Source organism: Salvelinus namaycush, chromosome 25 (genome assembly GCF_016432855.1).
Source record: "Salvelinus namaycush isolate Seneca chromosome 25, SaNama_1.0, whole genome shotgun sequence".
Lineage (NCBI taxonomy): Eukaryota > Metazoa > Chordata > Actinopteri > Salmoniformes > Salmonidae > Salvelinus > Salvelinus namaycush.
Window position 1 is genome coordinate 19,328,843 of NC_052331.1, and position 17,862 is coordinate 19,346,704.

General features: G+C 43.7%; 1 protein-coding gene and 1 non-coding gene across 2 annotated transcripts in view; one reads left to right on the top strand and one right to left on the bottom strand.

Moving 5' to 3' along the window:
* Positions 1 to 9: 9 nt before the first annotated feature.
* Positions 10 to 17,862, top strand: part of LOC120020688 (collagen alpha-1(XVIII) chain-like) — a 37,010-nt gene continuing 19,157 nt past the window's right edge. The window contains exons 1-17 of the mRNA XM_038964395.1: positions 10 to 442; positions 4,019 to 4,575; positions 6,296 to 6,370; positions 6,734 to 6,826; positions 12,468 to 12,591; positions 12,849 to 12,886; positions 13,007 to 13,198; positions 13,323 to 13,349; positions 13,453 to 13,515; positions 13,606 to 13,683; positions 13,777 to 13,836; positions 14,160 to 14,291; positions 16,536 to 16,589; positions 16,713 to 16,739; positions 16,904 to 17,032; positions 17,140 to 17,199; positions 17,309 to 17,344. Coding sequence (XP_038820323.1) covers positions 124 to 442; positions 4,019 to 4,575; positions 6,296 to 6,370; positions 6,734 to 6,826; positions 12,468 to 12,591; positions 12,849 to 12,886; positions 13,007 to 13,198; positions 13,323 to 13,349; positions 13,453 to 13,515; positions 13,606 to 13,683; positions 13,777 to 13,836; positions 14,160 to 14,291; positions 16,536 to 16,589; positions 16,713 to 16,739; positions 16,904 to 17,032; positions 17,140 to 17,199; positions 17,309 to 17,344 — 2,064 coding nt within the window. The 5' untranslated portion in view covers positions 10 to 123. The remainder of the gene's footprint in view (positions 443 to 4,018; positions 4,576 to 6,295; positions 6,371 to 6,733; positions 6,827 to 12,467; positions 12,592 to 12,848; positions 12,887 to 13,006; positions 13,199 to 13,322; positions 13,350 to 13,452; positions 13,516 to 13,605; positions 13,684 to 13,776; positions 13,837 to 14,159; positions 14,292 to 16,535; positions 16,590 to 16,712; positions 16,740 to 16,903; positions 17,033 to 17,139; positions 17,200 to 17,308; positions 17,345 to 17,862) is intronic.
* On the bottom strand, positions 3,020 to 3,072 carry LOC120020784. Its single transcript, XR_005472471.1, has one exon. It is a non-coding gene; the product is annotated as a U7 small nuclear RNA (small nuclear RNA).

Sequence of the window (17,862 nt, forward strand, 5' to 3'; positions counted from 1 at the left end):
AGAGCAGATAGACGCAGGGAAGAGAGAGAGCAGATAGACGCAGGGAAGAGAGTGGAGCATGAGCTGTGAACATACTGGAGAACATCTTAAGTTTTTAGTCGGTAGTTGGAGCATCAGGACAGGATGGCTGTCCTGCGTCTGTGCAGTCTGCTGCTGCTGCTGCTCATGGCTCCTGTTCATGGCCAATGGTGGAGTGTGCTCTGGGGGAAGGCACAGGAGATGATCACACAGCCCCCCACCACCGAGGTCCTCACCACCACCAAGGTATTTTGGACAATGGAAGGGACAGAGGTGGGCCAGGTGGGAACCCAGACAGAGGTGTACACTACTGCACCTGTTCAGAGTACACCTCTACAGAGCACACAGGAGCCTGCAGGTGCTGGAACAACAGAGATCAAGCCCAAGGCTAAGAAAAGACCTCTGAAAATGTGGAAAAGTCGTGGTGAGTTATTCTGTGCTGTGCAGGAGTCGAGGAACACCTGCTGGGTGAAGTAGTTTTTTCAGTTTCATTTCCGTTTGGGATTCTGTCCAAAAAAGTAGTCTTTATGTTGTGTTTAAATAACAAACACTTCTGCTACTGGTTCTACACTTGGCTTGCACGTTCAATGAAATAGAACCAATGCTCTGTGAGTTCTCAGTCATCGACTTAGCATAATGCTCTAAAAACTTCCCCTGAAAGAATCTAAAGACCCTGACAATGTGGCAGCTGTGGAGCTGTAGACTCGTGGTGGTTCATTATTTTTGTTAAAGTAGTCTCAAGCTGATGCTTGTAGTGGGATCATGACAGGGATTAGGAAGTGTGTTCCCTCACAGCCTGCTCAAGATTACTGAGCGTGGCTAAGCGTTTTTAACTTGTCTAATTGAGGCTGTGCATTGTTGAGGGGAGCAGGTTTCCTGCTAGCTCCTTGGTTTCCAAATTTAAATCCCAATCACATGATATTAAAATAATAGGATTAGGGCCAGGAGCCTTCCTGGAACCTGAGGAAATTAGGGTCTGAGGAGTGTGAGAATTGTTTCAGAGCCTGGCTGGGCTGAATTGTGGGGTGAGAGAGAGTGGGGGACGGACGGACGGATGGCTGAGATATGGGAGGGAGGACTGATATCAAGAGGCTGGAGATGAGAGGAGCAATACAACTTTTTCAGAATTGAAATGGATGGTGCACCGGTTAGTCTTGCCTGATTAGAATAATTCAGTACATAGACTCCAAGAAAATCACTGGACAAAGAGAACAAAGTTGTGTCCACATTCTGCAAGCTCTCTCAGAATAAAATGTGCTGTTAACTTTTGTAGTAAACTATGAGTTTCATGAGGGCTCTCCTGTCTATTCCTCTGTCTGAGCTATACTGTAGATGTTACACTCTGACAGCTTCTCTCCACAATGTGCCTGTCCAAGGAGGATGTCGATCTGTCGATCCAGCTTGGATTATAGCCGGCCATAAACAGTAACTCACTCTCCCAGACATCCACTCAGTATGACAACCTACTTACAGAACTTTAGACAGTTCACACCATTCACCTGTACGTTATTAGCATTACTGTGTTGATATGCTAAAACAGGCATGGTCCTCATTGAGGACATCAGATGTATGTTTGGATATATTCCTACCAAACTGTTTTACGTGAACTTCTGATAGATCTTTCTCTGATCCCACTAATAGATTGGCTTGGTTGTGGCAGTGTGGGTTGTGTGACTCAGTCAGTGTTTGTGTGAGGCTGCATGTTGTGGGAGGCATTTGTTCCGAGTGGAGGATGTTCAAACACTACCACCCTCCTCCCTAATTGGCATGTCTTTTTCCACTTTGCTAATTTGCTGAATTACAGACCCAATCAGAGACCATGTCTAGTCTGTGGGCGGAGAGGCCCACGGATGTGTAGAGGAGGGTTAATACTTGACAAGACTGAGGCAAAACCAATGGCCAAGAGGTTACCACGGTGGAATGTTGGGGTGATAGTGTTCGCCAAGGGAGATGAACAGCATGTGGGGGAGAATGGAGAGAATGTGATCTACCGGTATCTTTCTCCGCTAAGCCCTCTCTCTACACCACGATGATAGGCCCCTCAACCCCAATTAAAGGCTTTACGGCAAGTGTCTGTAGGTTATGTTGGGGAGCATTAGGTCTGAACGGGGGGGGGGGGGGGAATTGTGCAATGAGCCATAGGTGAACGTTTGACTCGTTAAGGGGTCGTTAGGCTCAGTGATGAGGATAGATGGATTTGGGAGACCCTGGCCACATGGGTTATTGTAGAATGAGATATTATTCCTATACTGTGCTTGCGCTCTTTGGTATGGTTTCCGGGATACAGGTTAAGCCTAGACCTGTACTACCCACATTAAAAAATAGTATACTTTGGTAAAATACTATAGTATTCACTGTAGGGTTTTTGCGGAATTTAGTGTTTTTGCGGACTAAAGTCTGCAAAAACACTACAGTTTATTCTGTAGTATTTACTGTAGTATACTGTAGTGTTTACAGTTAACTATAGTTAAAATACTGCTGTAAAAGAAAACTACAGTATATAGTTTGAAGTATACTGTAGTATTTCTTCACACTGTACAATACTGTAGTATTTACTGTAGTTTTTGTTTTATTATCACATAGAAGTGGAGGCTTTCTCCTTCAGGACACCTGGAGAAATACTGAAAGAGCACATTTGCCATAACCTGTATGTAGATAGGTAGGTACGTAGGTAGGACTGGGATCTGAACAGATGGTGCAGCGCTTCTGCTCTTTTCTATAACCTGTAGGGAACACAATATAATATATATTATTATAATATGGTCTATACTTGGCATATAGGTTTCTCACTGATGGGTGGCTCAAATTGTGTTATGAGGGAGGGGAATGGGCAGGGTATAGTAATTACTATTGTAATTAAAGTAGCGTTTTTGTGGATTTAAGTATTCTGTAGTATTTACTGTAGTGTTTTTGCGGACTATACTATACTGTAGTATTTACTGTAGTGTTTTTGCAGAATGTAGTATTTTCTGTAGTATTGTATTATCTTTGACATAGAAGTGGAGGCTTTCTCCTTTAGGAAACCTACAGGAGAAATACTAAAAGAGCACATTTTCCATAACCTGTAAGTAGGTAGGGAACACAATATATGGTCTATACTTGGCATGTAGGTTTCTCACTTATGGGTGGCACAAATTGTGATATGGGGAGGGGAATGCAAATTAAATACTGTAGTATTTACTATAGTTAAAAAAGGTGTTTTTGTGGACTGTAGTGTTTTTGCAGACATTACTGTAGTATTTACTAGAGTTTTTTTGTGGCTAATACTGTAGTATTTACTATGGCATTCTACAGTATACTACAACATTCTATAGTCTGTACTACACATGATCGAGGTGTAAAAAGCATGTTCAATTTAGAATTTCCATTGAAAGTGCTTTTTAGTCCAGGACTAGGCTTAATCTGTGTATGGAAAAGCCTACCTTTGTGTTCAATGCATACAACCATGCAATAGTGATTGTGATGATGCCCAGGGACCGATCAAGGTCAGGTGACAGCACATACATGTATGATATTATCTGCTAATTGACACTGGAGGAGGAGTTCCATAAAGGTTCCAGTGACTGAGGTTCTGACTGCAGTGGTGAAATGACGTAACTTGATGACGTACAGTATGGTGACATATCTGGATGAGAGCATTGGATGTTATTGTGATTTTGAGTTATGCTGATAATGGAAATGGTACAGATATCTATAGTAATACTGAGCCATCTATTATATTTACATGTTAGTCATTTAGCAGACGTTCTTATCCAGAGTGACTTACAGGAGAAATTAGTGTTAAGTGCCTTGCTCAACGGCCCATCAACAGATTTTTCAGTCAGCTCGGGGACTTGAACCAGCGACCTTTCGGTTACTGGCACAACGCGAACCAGCCCCAATGCTCTTAACTGCTAGGCTAACTGCCACAGAGTTTTCTATACAGCTTTAGGCTCACGCATGTGATTCTATTCATTGTGTTTTGATTTCATGATTCTGTTGCGTTTCCTCCTGCTTACAGAGCTTGGCTCTACAGGCCACCTAGACCTGACTGAGTTGATCGGAGTGCCGCTCCCTCCCTCTATCTCCTATATCACCGGCTATGAGGGCTTCCGGCCGGCCTACAACTTCGGTCCCGGCGCCAACATCGGACGCCTCACCAAGACCTTCATGCCCGACCCTTTCTTCAGGGACTTTGCCATCATCGTCACCATCAGGCCCAGCAGCAACCAGGGAGGAGTGCTGTTCGCCATCACTGATGCCCAGCAGAGGGTGGTGCAGCTGGGGCTGGCGCTGACAGCCGTGGAGGATCAGACTCAGAGGATTCAGCTGTACTACACCGAGGGGGGCCAGGGGTCCTCACACAGCCAGCAGGTGGTGTCTTTCAAGGTGCCTGATATGACCAAAAAGTGGACGATATTCACTCTGTCGGTGCAGGACCAGGAAGTGTGCCTCTATATGGACTGTGATGACTTCCAAGCAGAGACCTTCCACAGGAGCAGCCGCCAGCTCAGCTTTGAGCCCAGCTCAGGCATCTTTGTGGGCAACGCTGGAGGGACTGGCCTGGAGAGGTTTGTGGTAAGTCGGTGGTTGCTTCTGATCATTTTACAGTACCATGTCACTGAGTTTGTGTGCTGGGTTTGGGTGGGTTGGGCTCTCTTGCTCTCTGTCTCTCTCTCTGTGTTTAATTCTTTGCACAAATGACTTGCACTGTGTGGATTGTGAGTCCTACTCTGTTTGCCCAGTCTGTGTTAGCATGAACATTACTCAATTAACATGATAAAAGACTCAATGGTCATCTGTGTTAAATTAGTCTTAACTGCTGTACTAAAAGCTCCACAGCTGGGACATCTTCCCGTTCGCTGTGCACCACTTGTCTAGCATACAATATCGGATTTCAACAAGAATGTTTAGCTATATCATATATAGTGATTCATGTATGAATGTGTTCGTTCATGGATTATAGTCACTTGATCACAGTTTCTCAGAATCAGCTCATATAACTCCGGTCCAAACATCCTGAAATTTGGCAGCCATCGATAGTCTGTGTTCTGATGGGAGGTCCTGGCAGTTTCTCAGAGAGGAAGGGAGAGATCAACTTTGTTTAATAAACAGACCCGTGGTCAGCTCTGCTCAGCTCAAGTCCTCACATTCATGTGGCCTGTGATGTCTGTTCCAGTTTTTGCTTCTCTGAGAAGAGAAACGGTGAGGTTCACTAACGGAGGAATTAAGGGGGTGATAGTAGTGTCTGGTCTAGTCAAAACAATATCTCCCAGCTACCAAACATTGACTGTCATCTAGTGTAGTTATGGAGAGTGAGACCATTGAGATATTTCATATTGATTATCTATGAAGAGAGAACTATTCAGCTGGTTCAATATAACCAATGAAAATATTCTTATTAATAGTTTTGTTGGGTGTCAGAGCAAGAGCAAAACTTCCCCTAAAGCCCGCTTCTATTAGGTCAAACACTGAGCTATTTACTTTATGTTCATATTCTTCTTTTATTATTTCTTATTGTTGCATTGTTGAAAAGGAACCTGCAAGTGAGCATTTCTTTTTGGACGGTGTATACCATTTGTACCCTGTACATGATATGACTAATAAAAACTTGATGATGAAGTGAATGGGACTTTCTCCATGTCCCTAAATGAACCATCCGGCAAAGTTTTTTATTAGTATGCTTCTGTGCCTTGAGAGTTCTGACGGTGGTGGTGTGTGTTTGGGAAAGTGGTTTCCATGGCAACAGCAGCAAAGTGGGCAGCTTTACCTTTTGTTGTTGTGAGGCAATTTGGTGCTGGACTGGCGAGGGGCCTGAGAGGGCCAAGAGGGGTAAACTACAGTCAGTCAGAGCCAGAGAGGGAGGGGGAGAGAGAAATGAGGTGAGAGAGGCGGCGGTAGAATAAGGGGGTCCCACAGTTAATCACAGAGCCAAAAGAACACTGTGGTCTGTCATGCTGGGCAATACTACTGGGTTAAACTCTGTGTGAAGAGATAGCTCTGGCCCATCAAAACCAGCCAGGACAATAAAGCTACGAGTTTTGTTCTGATGCAGCCTTGATTAATTTCACACTCTCTATCTTTGGTCTTGTGTTCTGTCGGTCTTTGTCTCTCTATGCAATATTGTGTCTTATGATTTTACAGTAGTAAATGTCGTAGGTTGCTGTGTTCCATACTGAGTGACTGTGGGGCCAGTATTTTACATCCCACTGATCCCAGATCAGAATCTCTCTCTAAGTTAGCTATATCAGCACAATAACGCCTTATCACATATCTCTCTTTCTCTCCTTCTGTACAGGGCTCTATCCAGCAGCTGGTGATCAAATCAGACCCCAGGGCAGCAGAGGAGCAGTGTGAGGAAGATGATCCCTATGTGAGTGTCTACACACCACACATTCAGTTCTATTGATATGTATGTATCCATAGCCTTGAGCTCCTGACATTCGAGAGGCCTCACCAGCACAAATTATTGACTAACGTGTTGAGTGTTTGGCTGGCAGGACTTTTATCCATGGCTTGACTTTGCATAAAGCATATGGATGGCTCCCCCTAGTGTTCAAAATAATGAATACTGGTTCTCACGCACATCCATTTGAATGTACATAGCTGACACTACTCTCGCCTTTCTTCGCCTAAATTAAGAGTTCTCTCTAGTTAGGGAAATTCTACTTCTAGGTCACTGGTGTCAATATCATGTTTAGATAGAGAGATGGTGGTGATGTCTTCTGTATTCCAGGCTTCTGGGGATGGGAGTGGGGCCGAAACGATGGACGACCGTGAAACAGAGAGTGAGCTGATGAACATGAAACGAAGAAAGGAAACAGCAAGGGTGAGCATGGGGTGTGAGAGGCTGTCAACGGACACTGGATGAGCAGAGGTGAGAGAAAGAACAGCCACCCGCTCAACTAAGATTGGCTTGGACAAGGAACGTCGCTGTCTGAGCAACACTTTGGCAGACTTAAATTGGAAGTATTTACATAAGCCTTGACATGCAGTGGAACATCTGTCTGTTTTATCAGTTTCAATTTGTACTGGTACAAAACACAAGTACGTAATAGTGAACACTTGGGGCATATATTCCAGTAGGGAGATTCAGTTCCTATCCAGTAACTAGCCTGCTAAGTCTAGGAGTCCTAAGCCTTGTTACATGTCTAACCTGAATGAATGCATTCATTTGAGGACCGTGTTGAATGCACATCACTGCATGGAAAGGCACGTTTATGGGTCGAACACTCCAGTGCACAATTAAAGTTGGAGGAATCTTGCCAGTACTCTGCTTGATTTTTATATTTCTTTTACTTTCATTCATCTTTGCATTTCGATTGTGGTGCTTACATTTGTGTAAACAGGTAAGCACCCGATTAAGGAAATATGAGCAAGCCTATTCAAGGATAAACTAAATAAATCAGATACAGTACTGAGAGTCATCCAGTTTTGCCCAGGGCGAGCATCCATTGTGGTTACTGTAGGGCTATAGTGTTGAGGGTAGAAGGGTCCATGGGATCTAGGTTGCTTTGACGAAGACTCCCCATATATGATCCGTGTGGTGTGGCTCGCCAAGTAACTCTGGTCCCACTCCAAGTTCTTGACAGGGCAGTGAGCGCCCAAACTGGTTTGCCGTTTTGCAGGCCATCCTCATCAGGTCAACATTAACTCCTGTCCAAATATCTCATCCTCTGCAAGCACTCGACTGTGCCTCTAGAAGAAAAAACTATGAAAACAATAATACACAGTAAACAAATATCAGTCTCAAGTCATGCATATTGAACCAAAATATAAACGCAACATGCAACAATTTCAAAGATTGGGCTCCCGAGTGGCGCAGCGGTCTAAGGCACTGCATCTCAGTGCAAGAGGCGTCACTAAAGTCCCTGGTTCGAATCCAGGCTGGATTCGGCACACAATTGGCCCAGCATTGTCTGGGTTTGGAGGTTCTGGGCTGGCGTGGTAACACATGGTCTGTGGTTGTGAGGCCGGTTGGACTTAGTGCCAAATTCTCTAAAACGACGTTGGAGGCAGCTTCTGGTAGCGAAATTATCATTTGATGCTCTGGTGGACATTCCTGCAGTCAGCAGGCCATTGCATGCTCCCTCAACTTGAGACATTTGGCATTGTGTTGTGTGACAAAACTGCACATTTAGAGTGGCCTTTCATTGTCCCCAGCTCAAGGTGCACCTGTATAATGATCATGCTGTATAATCAGCTTCTTGATATGCCACACCTGTCAGGTGGATGGATTCTCTTGGCAAAAGATAAATGCTCACTAACAGGGTTGTAAACAGATTTGTGAACAACATTTGAGAGAAATAAGCTTTTTGTGCGTATGTAACATTTCTGGGATTTTTTATTTCAGCTCATGAAACACGGGACCAAAACTTTATATTTTTCTTCAGTGTAATTCAAGCCTGAACTTTACTTTAAAGCCCTACCAACCCCAGGTTGAGAGATATCAAAGGGGAATTCCAACCTTTGACATATCACTCTGACCTTGATGGTAGTAAACCCCAACATTTTTTTGATAGCTTGTGAAATTATTAGTGCACTGGATGTATCACCCCCAACAACTACCCAAAGATCATTATAATCAAACAAGATATGCAACAAGTTATGCATGTGATACTGTCAGTGCACAAAGCTACAAGCATGTGGAAGTTTTTGCCAAAACATGCATGTGGTTCATGACTACTGTTATTTTCAGTAAAACAGTCAATGCAGTTATGATACAGAGGCAGTTAGTATTCCAACAAAGTACAGCAATCAGTGATTAATGGAACCACAGGGGCTATAACAGCCACTCTAGACCAGGTGGGTGGAATTCAACATCTGTTTTCCTTCTACTCTTCTAGACTCAAGTATATAACTTGAAACATGTAATTGGGCCATATACAACCTTTGTATTCCCAAGACCAGGAGTAATACAGGAGTAGTAAACCTAGTGTTACACAGAAGCTACTTGTACAAAAGGCTTACCTGCTTTCTCCTCTGGCAACCCTCCTTTGCACGTTTCGCCAAGATTGTGTCCCCTATGTTCTCAGGTAAACCTGAGAGATACACCGCCTCACAATCTCGTAATAGGTGGCACAAGAACCTGCAATGAATATAAGCCAAAGGTTAAATGTATGTTTTGGTGCATCACCGTGTTATCGTACGTAAAAATGTAAATGTATGTAAAAAGGGCATTAAACATACCGTTGAGTTTCACTCTTTTTCCTGTGTAAACACAGCCTTGTCTCACTAGGTGTATGTAGCTATGACACCCATGCATTAGGAAAGGAAAGGGGGATACCTACTCAGTTGTCCAACTGAAAGTATCTTCCGCATTTAAACCAACCCCTCTGAATCAGAGGTGCGGGGGGGGCTGCCTTAATCGACATCCACGTCTTCGGCACCCAGTGAAGTGGGTTAACTGCCTTGCTCAGGGGCAGAACGACAGATTTTTACCTTGTCAGCTCGGGGATTCTATCCAGCAACCTTCCGGTTACTGGCCCAACGTGCTAACCACTGGGCTACCTGCCGCCCCTTATATGAGCAACATTATATCGCCTTCACTATATTTACACAGTGCTAATTGTACAAGCAAATGTTAGAAGAGACCTGTGTATTAAATGTAACAACAACATAAGCTAGCTAGTAGGGCGACATTGTAGGCTAGCTAGCACCTAGCGCTGAGCTAGGTAACATTAGCAGTTAGCATGCCACCATAAGATACCATTTTCATGAAAAGTAAACTTCTAAAATACATTGAATTTGCGTGGTTCATACGTATACATGTAAATATGCTTAATTTGAGCCATCATTTGTAAAAAAAAAAATATATATATATGAATTTAAGAGCCGGCCGGGAGGAAAGGGGACAGCGCGAGTCATAGGATGCGGAAAGGGAGGAGAGTAGGGTCGTAGAGGAGGAATCAGGAGACAGGAGGGAGAAGGATTTAGCAGAAGGGAGCGATGATAGGATAGAAGAGGATAATTTGTGGGAGAGAGCGAAGATTGCGATGGCGCATGACCATCTGGGTAGAGGCGGAGTGGTTAGGGATCAGAGACCTGGAGGAGGCTTGCATTGAGATTAGTAGGCGAGCAGCCTCTACTAAAGATGAGGTCAAGCGTATTGCCTGCGTTGTGAGTTGGAGGGGATTGGGAAAGGGTGAGGTCAAAAGTCACGGAGGGGAAAGAGTTAAATAAAAATTAATCAATGTCAGACTTTGGGAGTTTGAAGTCTCCAAGTACAAAAGTGGTGAGTCATCGTCAGGAAATTAGCTTATCAAAGGTGTCAAGATCATTGAGGAGCTCTCCAAGGGCACCTGGTGGGCGATTATGTTAAGCTTGAGTGGACAAGTGACAGTGACAGCATGGAATTCAAATGAGATGGAGAAAAGAGAAAATCTAAATTTAAGAGAAATTAGTAGACCTGTGCCACCACCGCGACGACCAGATGCTCTCAGACTATGAGAGAAAACATAGTCAGATGAAGAAAACACTGCTACTCCAGCTGCTCTCTCTGGAGTGATCCATGTCTCCGTCAGGGCCAAAAAGTCAAGGGACTTAAGGGCAGCTGAGAAGCTAAGCTGAGATGAACTCGCCATTCTTGACCGCAGATCCAAACACTGCCAAAGACCCGGAATTCCACATGGGTTGTGCGCAGGGTACAGTAAATTAGAAGGGTTGCAGCCAAGGGGTGGGGAGCATCTGCAAAGCCTATAGGGAGAGGTGTGAACAGGTATAGAAAACACACACGTTGTTGACAAATCTATCAAAAAAACAAAATGAGAAACTGTAAATAACTAGGTAAGATACTAAAGTGAGAGAGTGGTGTGGCACCATCCTCTTAACACTAATTGCCTAGCAAAGGTAGGGGGCACACCTCCCTTTACTAATTGCTGATTGCCTAGGAGAGGTGAAACCACTCCCTCCAATACAGCCACTGATTACCAAAACAAATCACAAATTGCCCTGCCCCTTGATCCTGATTGATGTGTCAACAACTGTTTGCAAATTATGAGCAGTCAGGAGTTCACACACCAAATTGGCTACTGGGAAGACAGGCAGCACTTAAAATAGAGAGCCCTAGCTGGCAAAAAGACAATAGTAGACCACAACAGATAAAGACAAAAAATATATACTTATCACTCCTGGACATAATGGAGTCCTCTAGCTATTGAATGAAGCACACTGAGATGGAGCCTGATAAACTGGTTATATAGACTCAGAAAAGTAGCTACTGTAGCTCACTCATTTCACTCAGTCCAAACACTTAAATTACACATCAAAATGAACAGACAACTCACCATTTTTTATAACAATTTCTCTAGATTTTGAAAAAGAAACCATGTTTATAAATGTTACAAACCTGAAAACAGGATAAATATGCAGACAGAGTTGGCTTCTCTTCCACCACATGACAAAGTAGGGAGTCACACGCCTGCAGCTGTTGAACATTTACGTGACATGCACAGTCCGAAAATGTACAGAAACTTGTTAACGCATAATTGGGAATTTACTATCCCAGAAATTCCCGTATCACGCAAATGTTTAGGGATGCATGGGAGTGTGCAAGAATGCATAGGAAATTCCCACCCACGACTGTGCACCTCAAATTTCACAGGAATATAGCAGATCTGATTTCACCAAGAAAATGCAGTGCATGTGCCCAGGAGACCGCAACCTACCGAGTTCAGGGCCAGCTCCGTCTTGACCTCCTGGTTGGCCAGTCCAAGCGGATTATAATTTGTTCAGATGGTGACGAAACATAAATATGTACAAAAAGGAAAAATACCAAAGGCATGCCCAAACTAAAGACTCAAAAACAAACCCAGCAGCCTCACGGCTTTCCCCGTGGGAGACTGACTGAAGATAACCTTAATCAACCAGGCTCAGCATTTGGACAAGGTTGCTGCTGCCCCCTGTGGGAAGGGAGTGTGGAAGTATAACCTGGATAGTGTGTTTGTCTATGACCAAACACTAATGTTCCCCCTCTATTAAGTATTTGCACTGGCCTTTGATGTGTCTGTTATGTCTACTGATAGCAGTGGTTGTTTATAAGGAAAATGTGGCCAACCCCCACATCCTTGTCAATAGGAAGCAAACACAGATACAGTGTCTCTTCCATTCCGGGGGTGCTCCAGATTCTGGATGTGTGTATGCTACAGTCACTTTCATCCTCCCACCACTAGCCTTGTAACACACTGTACTTGTCCCAGAATGTCATGTCACTCTGCTCTTAAACAACCCACAATCTGACCCCAATTACTACAAATAAATATATGATGTAAGCTGTCTGTTCTTATTGTTCTTATTTGATTCTTGTGCAAATGTTTTAGATAGCTAGATGTTTCCTGTATATTTAAAATAAGTTGCACATTGTTTTACAAATGTACTTACCCCTCTCTCTCTCGTGCGCGCTCTCTCTTTTTACTCTTTCTCACATTCTCTTTATCTCTCTCTCATCCTCATACATTTTTTTCTCCCTCCAGCCAGAGGACATGCTGAGCGGGCCTGTGCGAGCCCCGCCCACAGAGTCTCCGGAGGTGGAGCTAGATGAGTACTCAGGACACCTGACCCCCACAGAGGAGGCCCATCAGGACATGCAGCTCAGAGGTGGGGAAGGCAGGTTCACCATGCACTTATCTTAACCAATCATCTTATGGTAGTCCAGGGAAATAACTGATGAGCTCTTGATTTAGCTCGTCCGGTGACTATGTCAGTTGTTATTGGATGTTCTCTTTGCATTGATCAATCTTATCTGTCTCTCACTGGTTGATATCGTTGGTTGAATACATCATATACCCCTACCTGGTTAACATGATTGAAGCCTCATTGGTTAATCCTATTGGTGTCTCTTATTCCTCTCTCAGGACCCCACCAGACAGAGGAGCCAGAGATGTCAGGGGATGTAAGTAATAGCTCAGATGTTACGTGCCTCAAAACCTGATGTCCCTTAAATGCTTAATTAATGATTCAGTATTTAATACATCTTCTTACACAACGTTCTCCTCTTTGTGCTGATCATCAGGGTGGGCCTCTTAGCCACAGACTGAAAGGAGAGCGAGGAGAGCCTGGGCCTATAGGTCCTGCTGGTCCCCGTGGCCCCCCTGGCCCCCCCACTCTCTCTGAGGGTAGAAGGTCTGGGCACCGCCAGCCAGGACCCAGGGGCCCTCGGGGGCCTACAGGGGCCCCTGGGGTGCCAGGGAAGGACGGACAGCAGGTGAGCTTTATGTCATTATAATCACCCATTACTCTGTGATAGTAGTACATGTTTGATTATGTTTTCTATTACCTTCACTTGACAAGACTGAAAAGATAAATCAAAGGAGTGTTCAATTTTTTAGGGAAGCAAGGGTGAAGATGGAGATCCAGTGAGTAAATCTGGTCTTGTGTCAAATTTGTACTGTTCTGTCATGGTCATACATAAATACTGTATGTCTTAAGAAATGACAGAATCTATGGCAATACCCACAGGGACAGAGAGGACCTCAAGGTTTCCCAGGTTTGGCAGGGGAGGTTGGAGTCAAAGGAGACAAGGTACAGTAATAAAAGGTGTTAGAAGGAAAATGTATATTCAATGTGTGTGAGATAGGCAGTTAGTCGTACCCTTTGTTCTCTTCTGTGCAGGGGGACCCAGGAGCAGGACTACCAGGGCCTCCAGGCCCCCCTGGACCTCCCGGACCCCTCAGATCACACAGTGTGCCAGTGGGTAGCAGTGTAACATCCTGAAAACATTGGGTTGAACTGGGGATCAAGTGGGGATTCGTCTTTAACTGCCTGTTTTCTGTTGAATTGCAGTATGGAGAGGATGCACTCGGCTCTGGTTTTGGAGACCTTGACAATACAGAATTGATCAGAGTAAGAACGTTAATTCTGCTGTCAGCCTATCTGTTATGTTTTTCTCTAATAAAATGTCTCTAGGAGGAGTATTTTAGCCACATACTGCCAGCCTGATCTCGCAAGATTTAATTTTAAAAAATCATCACATCACTATAGGTTTCACTACACTTGCTTGCGAGATCAGGCTTGAAGTAGGAGGCTACAAGTGTTCATCTCTCAATGTTAAACATGTGCTATGGCATCCCATATCCAACAGGTGGTGTTGTTTCATCTGATCACCTACTGTATAGTTGAGACCAATCCACTATAGTGATGTGATAATTTTATGATTTTTCTCCTAGGGTCCTCCTGGCCCTCCAGGTCAACCTGGCCCCCCAGGACCCACCAGCCCCTTCAATGTCTCGGAAGGCCTGTTCACTGGACAACCAGGTCCTCCTGGCAGATATGGCCTTGTTGGGAAACCTGGACCTCCGGTGAGTTGTCTGTCTATCTCATGTTCTCCCTAAGATCCATTATTGATGTTTCCACCTGTTACCACCCATTTTCAACTGTTATTGATGTTCCCACCCTTATTTTGTATTGTAAATGTTATTTTATACTCTTCTGTATGTGTATGCATTGTAGTTGACAGTGGTTTTCTCTCCACTCTCTGTTGTTATTGACCTGGCTGTCCCTGGCCTTTATTGTTTCAGGTGAATGAGGATTGGTTTAGTGGCTCTGGGTTTGGCTCTGAGTTTGGCTCTGGGTTTGGCTCTGAGTTTGGCTCAGGGTTGTTCGGCTCTGGGCTTGGTTCTGGCGAGGTATTTCCCTGGTTTCTTCACTGAACCAGTAGGCTTGAAAAGGCAGACTGTTCTCTCCAACCATGTTTTCTAACAGCCTGCCCCATTTAACTTACTGTACATGAGATGAGTGTGTGTGTGTGTGTGTGTGTGTGTGTGTGTTTGTGTGTGTGTCACTGGCATACCACACAAGGCTGGGGGCCCCACTACCCTTTTGTGCGGGGGGGGGGGGGGGGGGGGTTGTACACACCTACTCATTTTTCTTTATTTTTACTATTTTCTACATTGTAGAATAACAGTGTAGACATCAAAACTATGAAAAAACACATGGAATCATGCAGTAACCAAAAAAGTGTTAAACAATTCAAAATATATTTTATATTTGAGATTCTTAAAAGTAGCCACCCTTTGCCTTGATGAAAACTTTGCACACTCTTGGCATTCTCTCAACTAGCTTCATGAGGTAGTCACCTGGAATGTATTTAAATTAACAGGTGTGCCTTGTTAAAAGTAAATGTGTGGAATTTCTTTCCTCCTTAATGCGTTTGAGCCAATCAGTTGTGTTGTGACAAGGTAGGGTTGGTATACAGAAGATAGCACTATTTGGTAAAATACCAAGTCCTTATTATGGCAAGAACAGCTCAAATTAGCAAAGAGAAACGACAGTCCATCAAAACTTTAAGACATGAAGGTCAGTCAAACCGGAAACTTTGAAAGTTTCTTCAAGTGCAGTCGCAAAAACCATCAAGCGCTATGATGAAACTGGCTCTCATGAGGACCGCCACAGGTCCTCATGTAAAAATAAAGAAAAACCCTTGAATGAGTAGGTGTGTCCAAACTTTTGACTGGTACTCTATATGAACAGGTCACAAGCCATGGCAAAAATGTTTAGAATTACAGGAAATTAGCTGTAAAACTGCAACATTTTCTCTCAGCCTTATGGCAAAATGTGTAAAATAGACAGAAATTAGCTTCAAAAATGCAAAATTTTCTCACCCTCATTGCAAAATGTGTAGAATATCATGAAATGAGCTATAAAACTAAAATGTTTTCTCTCTGCCCCATGGCAATAATATGTGTAGAATTCCAAGGAATTAGCTTTAAAACAGCAACATTTTCGCTCAACCGCATGACAAAATGTGTAGAATAGCATGAGATTAGCTATACAACTGCAAAATGTTTCTCTTTGCCCATGGCAAAATATGTAGAACCCCCCCCCCCCCCAAAAAAAAACTTCTAACAGGGGGTGGCCTTGCTCAGACCTTGCGGGGGCCCCACGAAACTGCGGTACGCCACTCCTGTGTGTGTGTGCGCACATGTGCTTCTGCTTTGAATTGTTTACCCATCTATGAAACCATCATGGGGTCTATGCTCATTCCCAATCCTCTCATTTAGCGGGATACAACCCAGGTTTGACTTTAACGGCCTTGATGGACATTAAGCTTGAGCTATGTGCTTCATACATCAAACATGGTCAAGCTACTGTACATTGGAGAGAACCTGCCTTTTTATATGAGTCTGTTGCCTGCGTGCTTTCACTAACTGCATTTATGGAGCTTGCCCTTTATTTTTTACAGTCAATGAGCCATGTTCCTTCATGAATGGCAAAAGGGACAATGGTGGCACAGGCTGGCAATGATTTATATTTAAAAAATGTACAACTATTTAGACAGAGGAATATTATATTTTATGATGAAAAGTAACTAATTCTGAGGGATTCAATAAAGTTACAAAATAATTAATAATTACTATGTTGAGAAACCTTTTAAATAAAAAATTTTACGTTATCTTTGCAACAGTATATATGGTAGCTACTATCACTCTAAGGAAAGCAACACAGTCTTGGTCATGGTTGACTAGTCACTTGTGTGACCTGTTTGTGCTTGAAATTCAGAGAGCGACGGTTGTGACATCACATCTCTCTGCTGTTGATTTCAGGGTCAACCTGGTCTGGATGGGGATGTTGGGTCGACAGGGCCTAAAGGTCTGAAGGTAAGATGACAGTTACTCTGGAGGCTATTGTTTGCATTTTCTAAGGGAACTTAGCTGATTTGATCCCCTATAACCATTTCCATTGCAAATGTTTACATTAACCGATCTCTCTTCCTCACATAGGGTGAACAAGGACTAGTTGGACCGAAGGTATTTCTAACCATCTGATAACTCAGTTATAAAATGCATTAATCAAACAATGAGACCTAAGTTCCTAATCATGCTGCTGACACGCAGTAACATCTACTTTAATGTAAGTCAAAACTATACCATGTTCTTCATAGTCAATTTAATGGGCCTATTCTTCCCTGCAGGGTGAATCAGGTGACCAAGGGTTGGCAGGAGCTACAGGGCTGAGGGGACCAGAGGGAAAGAGGGGCGACACTGGCCCTCGGGGGCTGCCTGGCCTCCCCGGACCCCCAGGAGCAGGATTGTTTGTCGAGGTGCTGTTTTGTTGATTTTACTGTTGAGTCAGTTTCCTATCATACGGTTATCTTGTTTTGTCTCTATTGATTCCCAATGCAACAATGTTGTGTGTTGGTGCTAGCAGGATATGGAGGGGTCTGGGAAGAATGACATGCTCCTTGACGTAGGACTCAAAGGCCCTCAGGTGAGTGAGAGTGGTGTATGTGTGTGTCTCCTGTAGTTTTGAAGTACTTGTAAATTGTCTTTCTCCTTAAGTTTCCATGAGAATAACTGTTATCTACTCTCTTCTATAGGGACCTCCTGGTCTTCCTGGCTCTGCAGGACCAAAGGTAAGATTACAAACATGAAAATAACTAGGTTGTGGAATACAGGTGTAGGATCTTAATTTGATCTCACTGTTGTGGCAGGAAATTTCCTGCCCTACAAGAAATGCAAACTTTAGTGAATTCAAGGTTTAAAAAGGCTTCTAAAGTTGGTATTTTCCACTTTAACATTTCTGACTTGATTTGCCCTAACTTAAAATGGGACATTTTCAGCTTCCAGGAATTGTGTACAAATCCTTGCGACATGGGGCCATGCATTATCATGCTGAAACATGAGGTGATAGCAGCGGATGAATGGCACGACAATGTGCCTCAGGATCTTGTCACGGTATCTCTGTGCATTCAGATTACCGTCAATAAAATGCAATTTTGTCCGTTGCGTTATGCCTGCCCATACCATAACCCCATTGCCACCATGGGGCACTCTGTTCAAATCAAATTTATTTGTCAGATACACATGGTTAGCAGATGTTAATGCGAGTGTAGCGAAATGCTTGTGCTTCTAGTTCCGACAATGCAGTAAT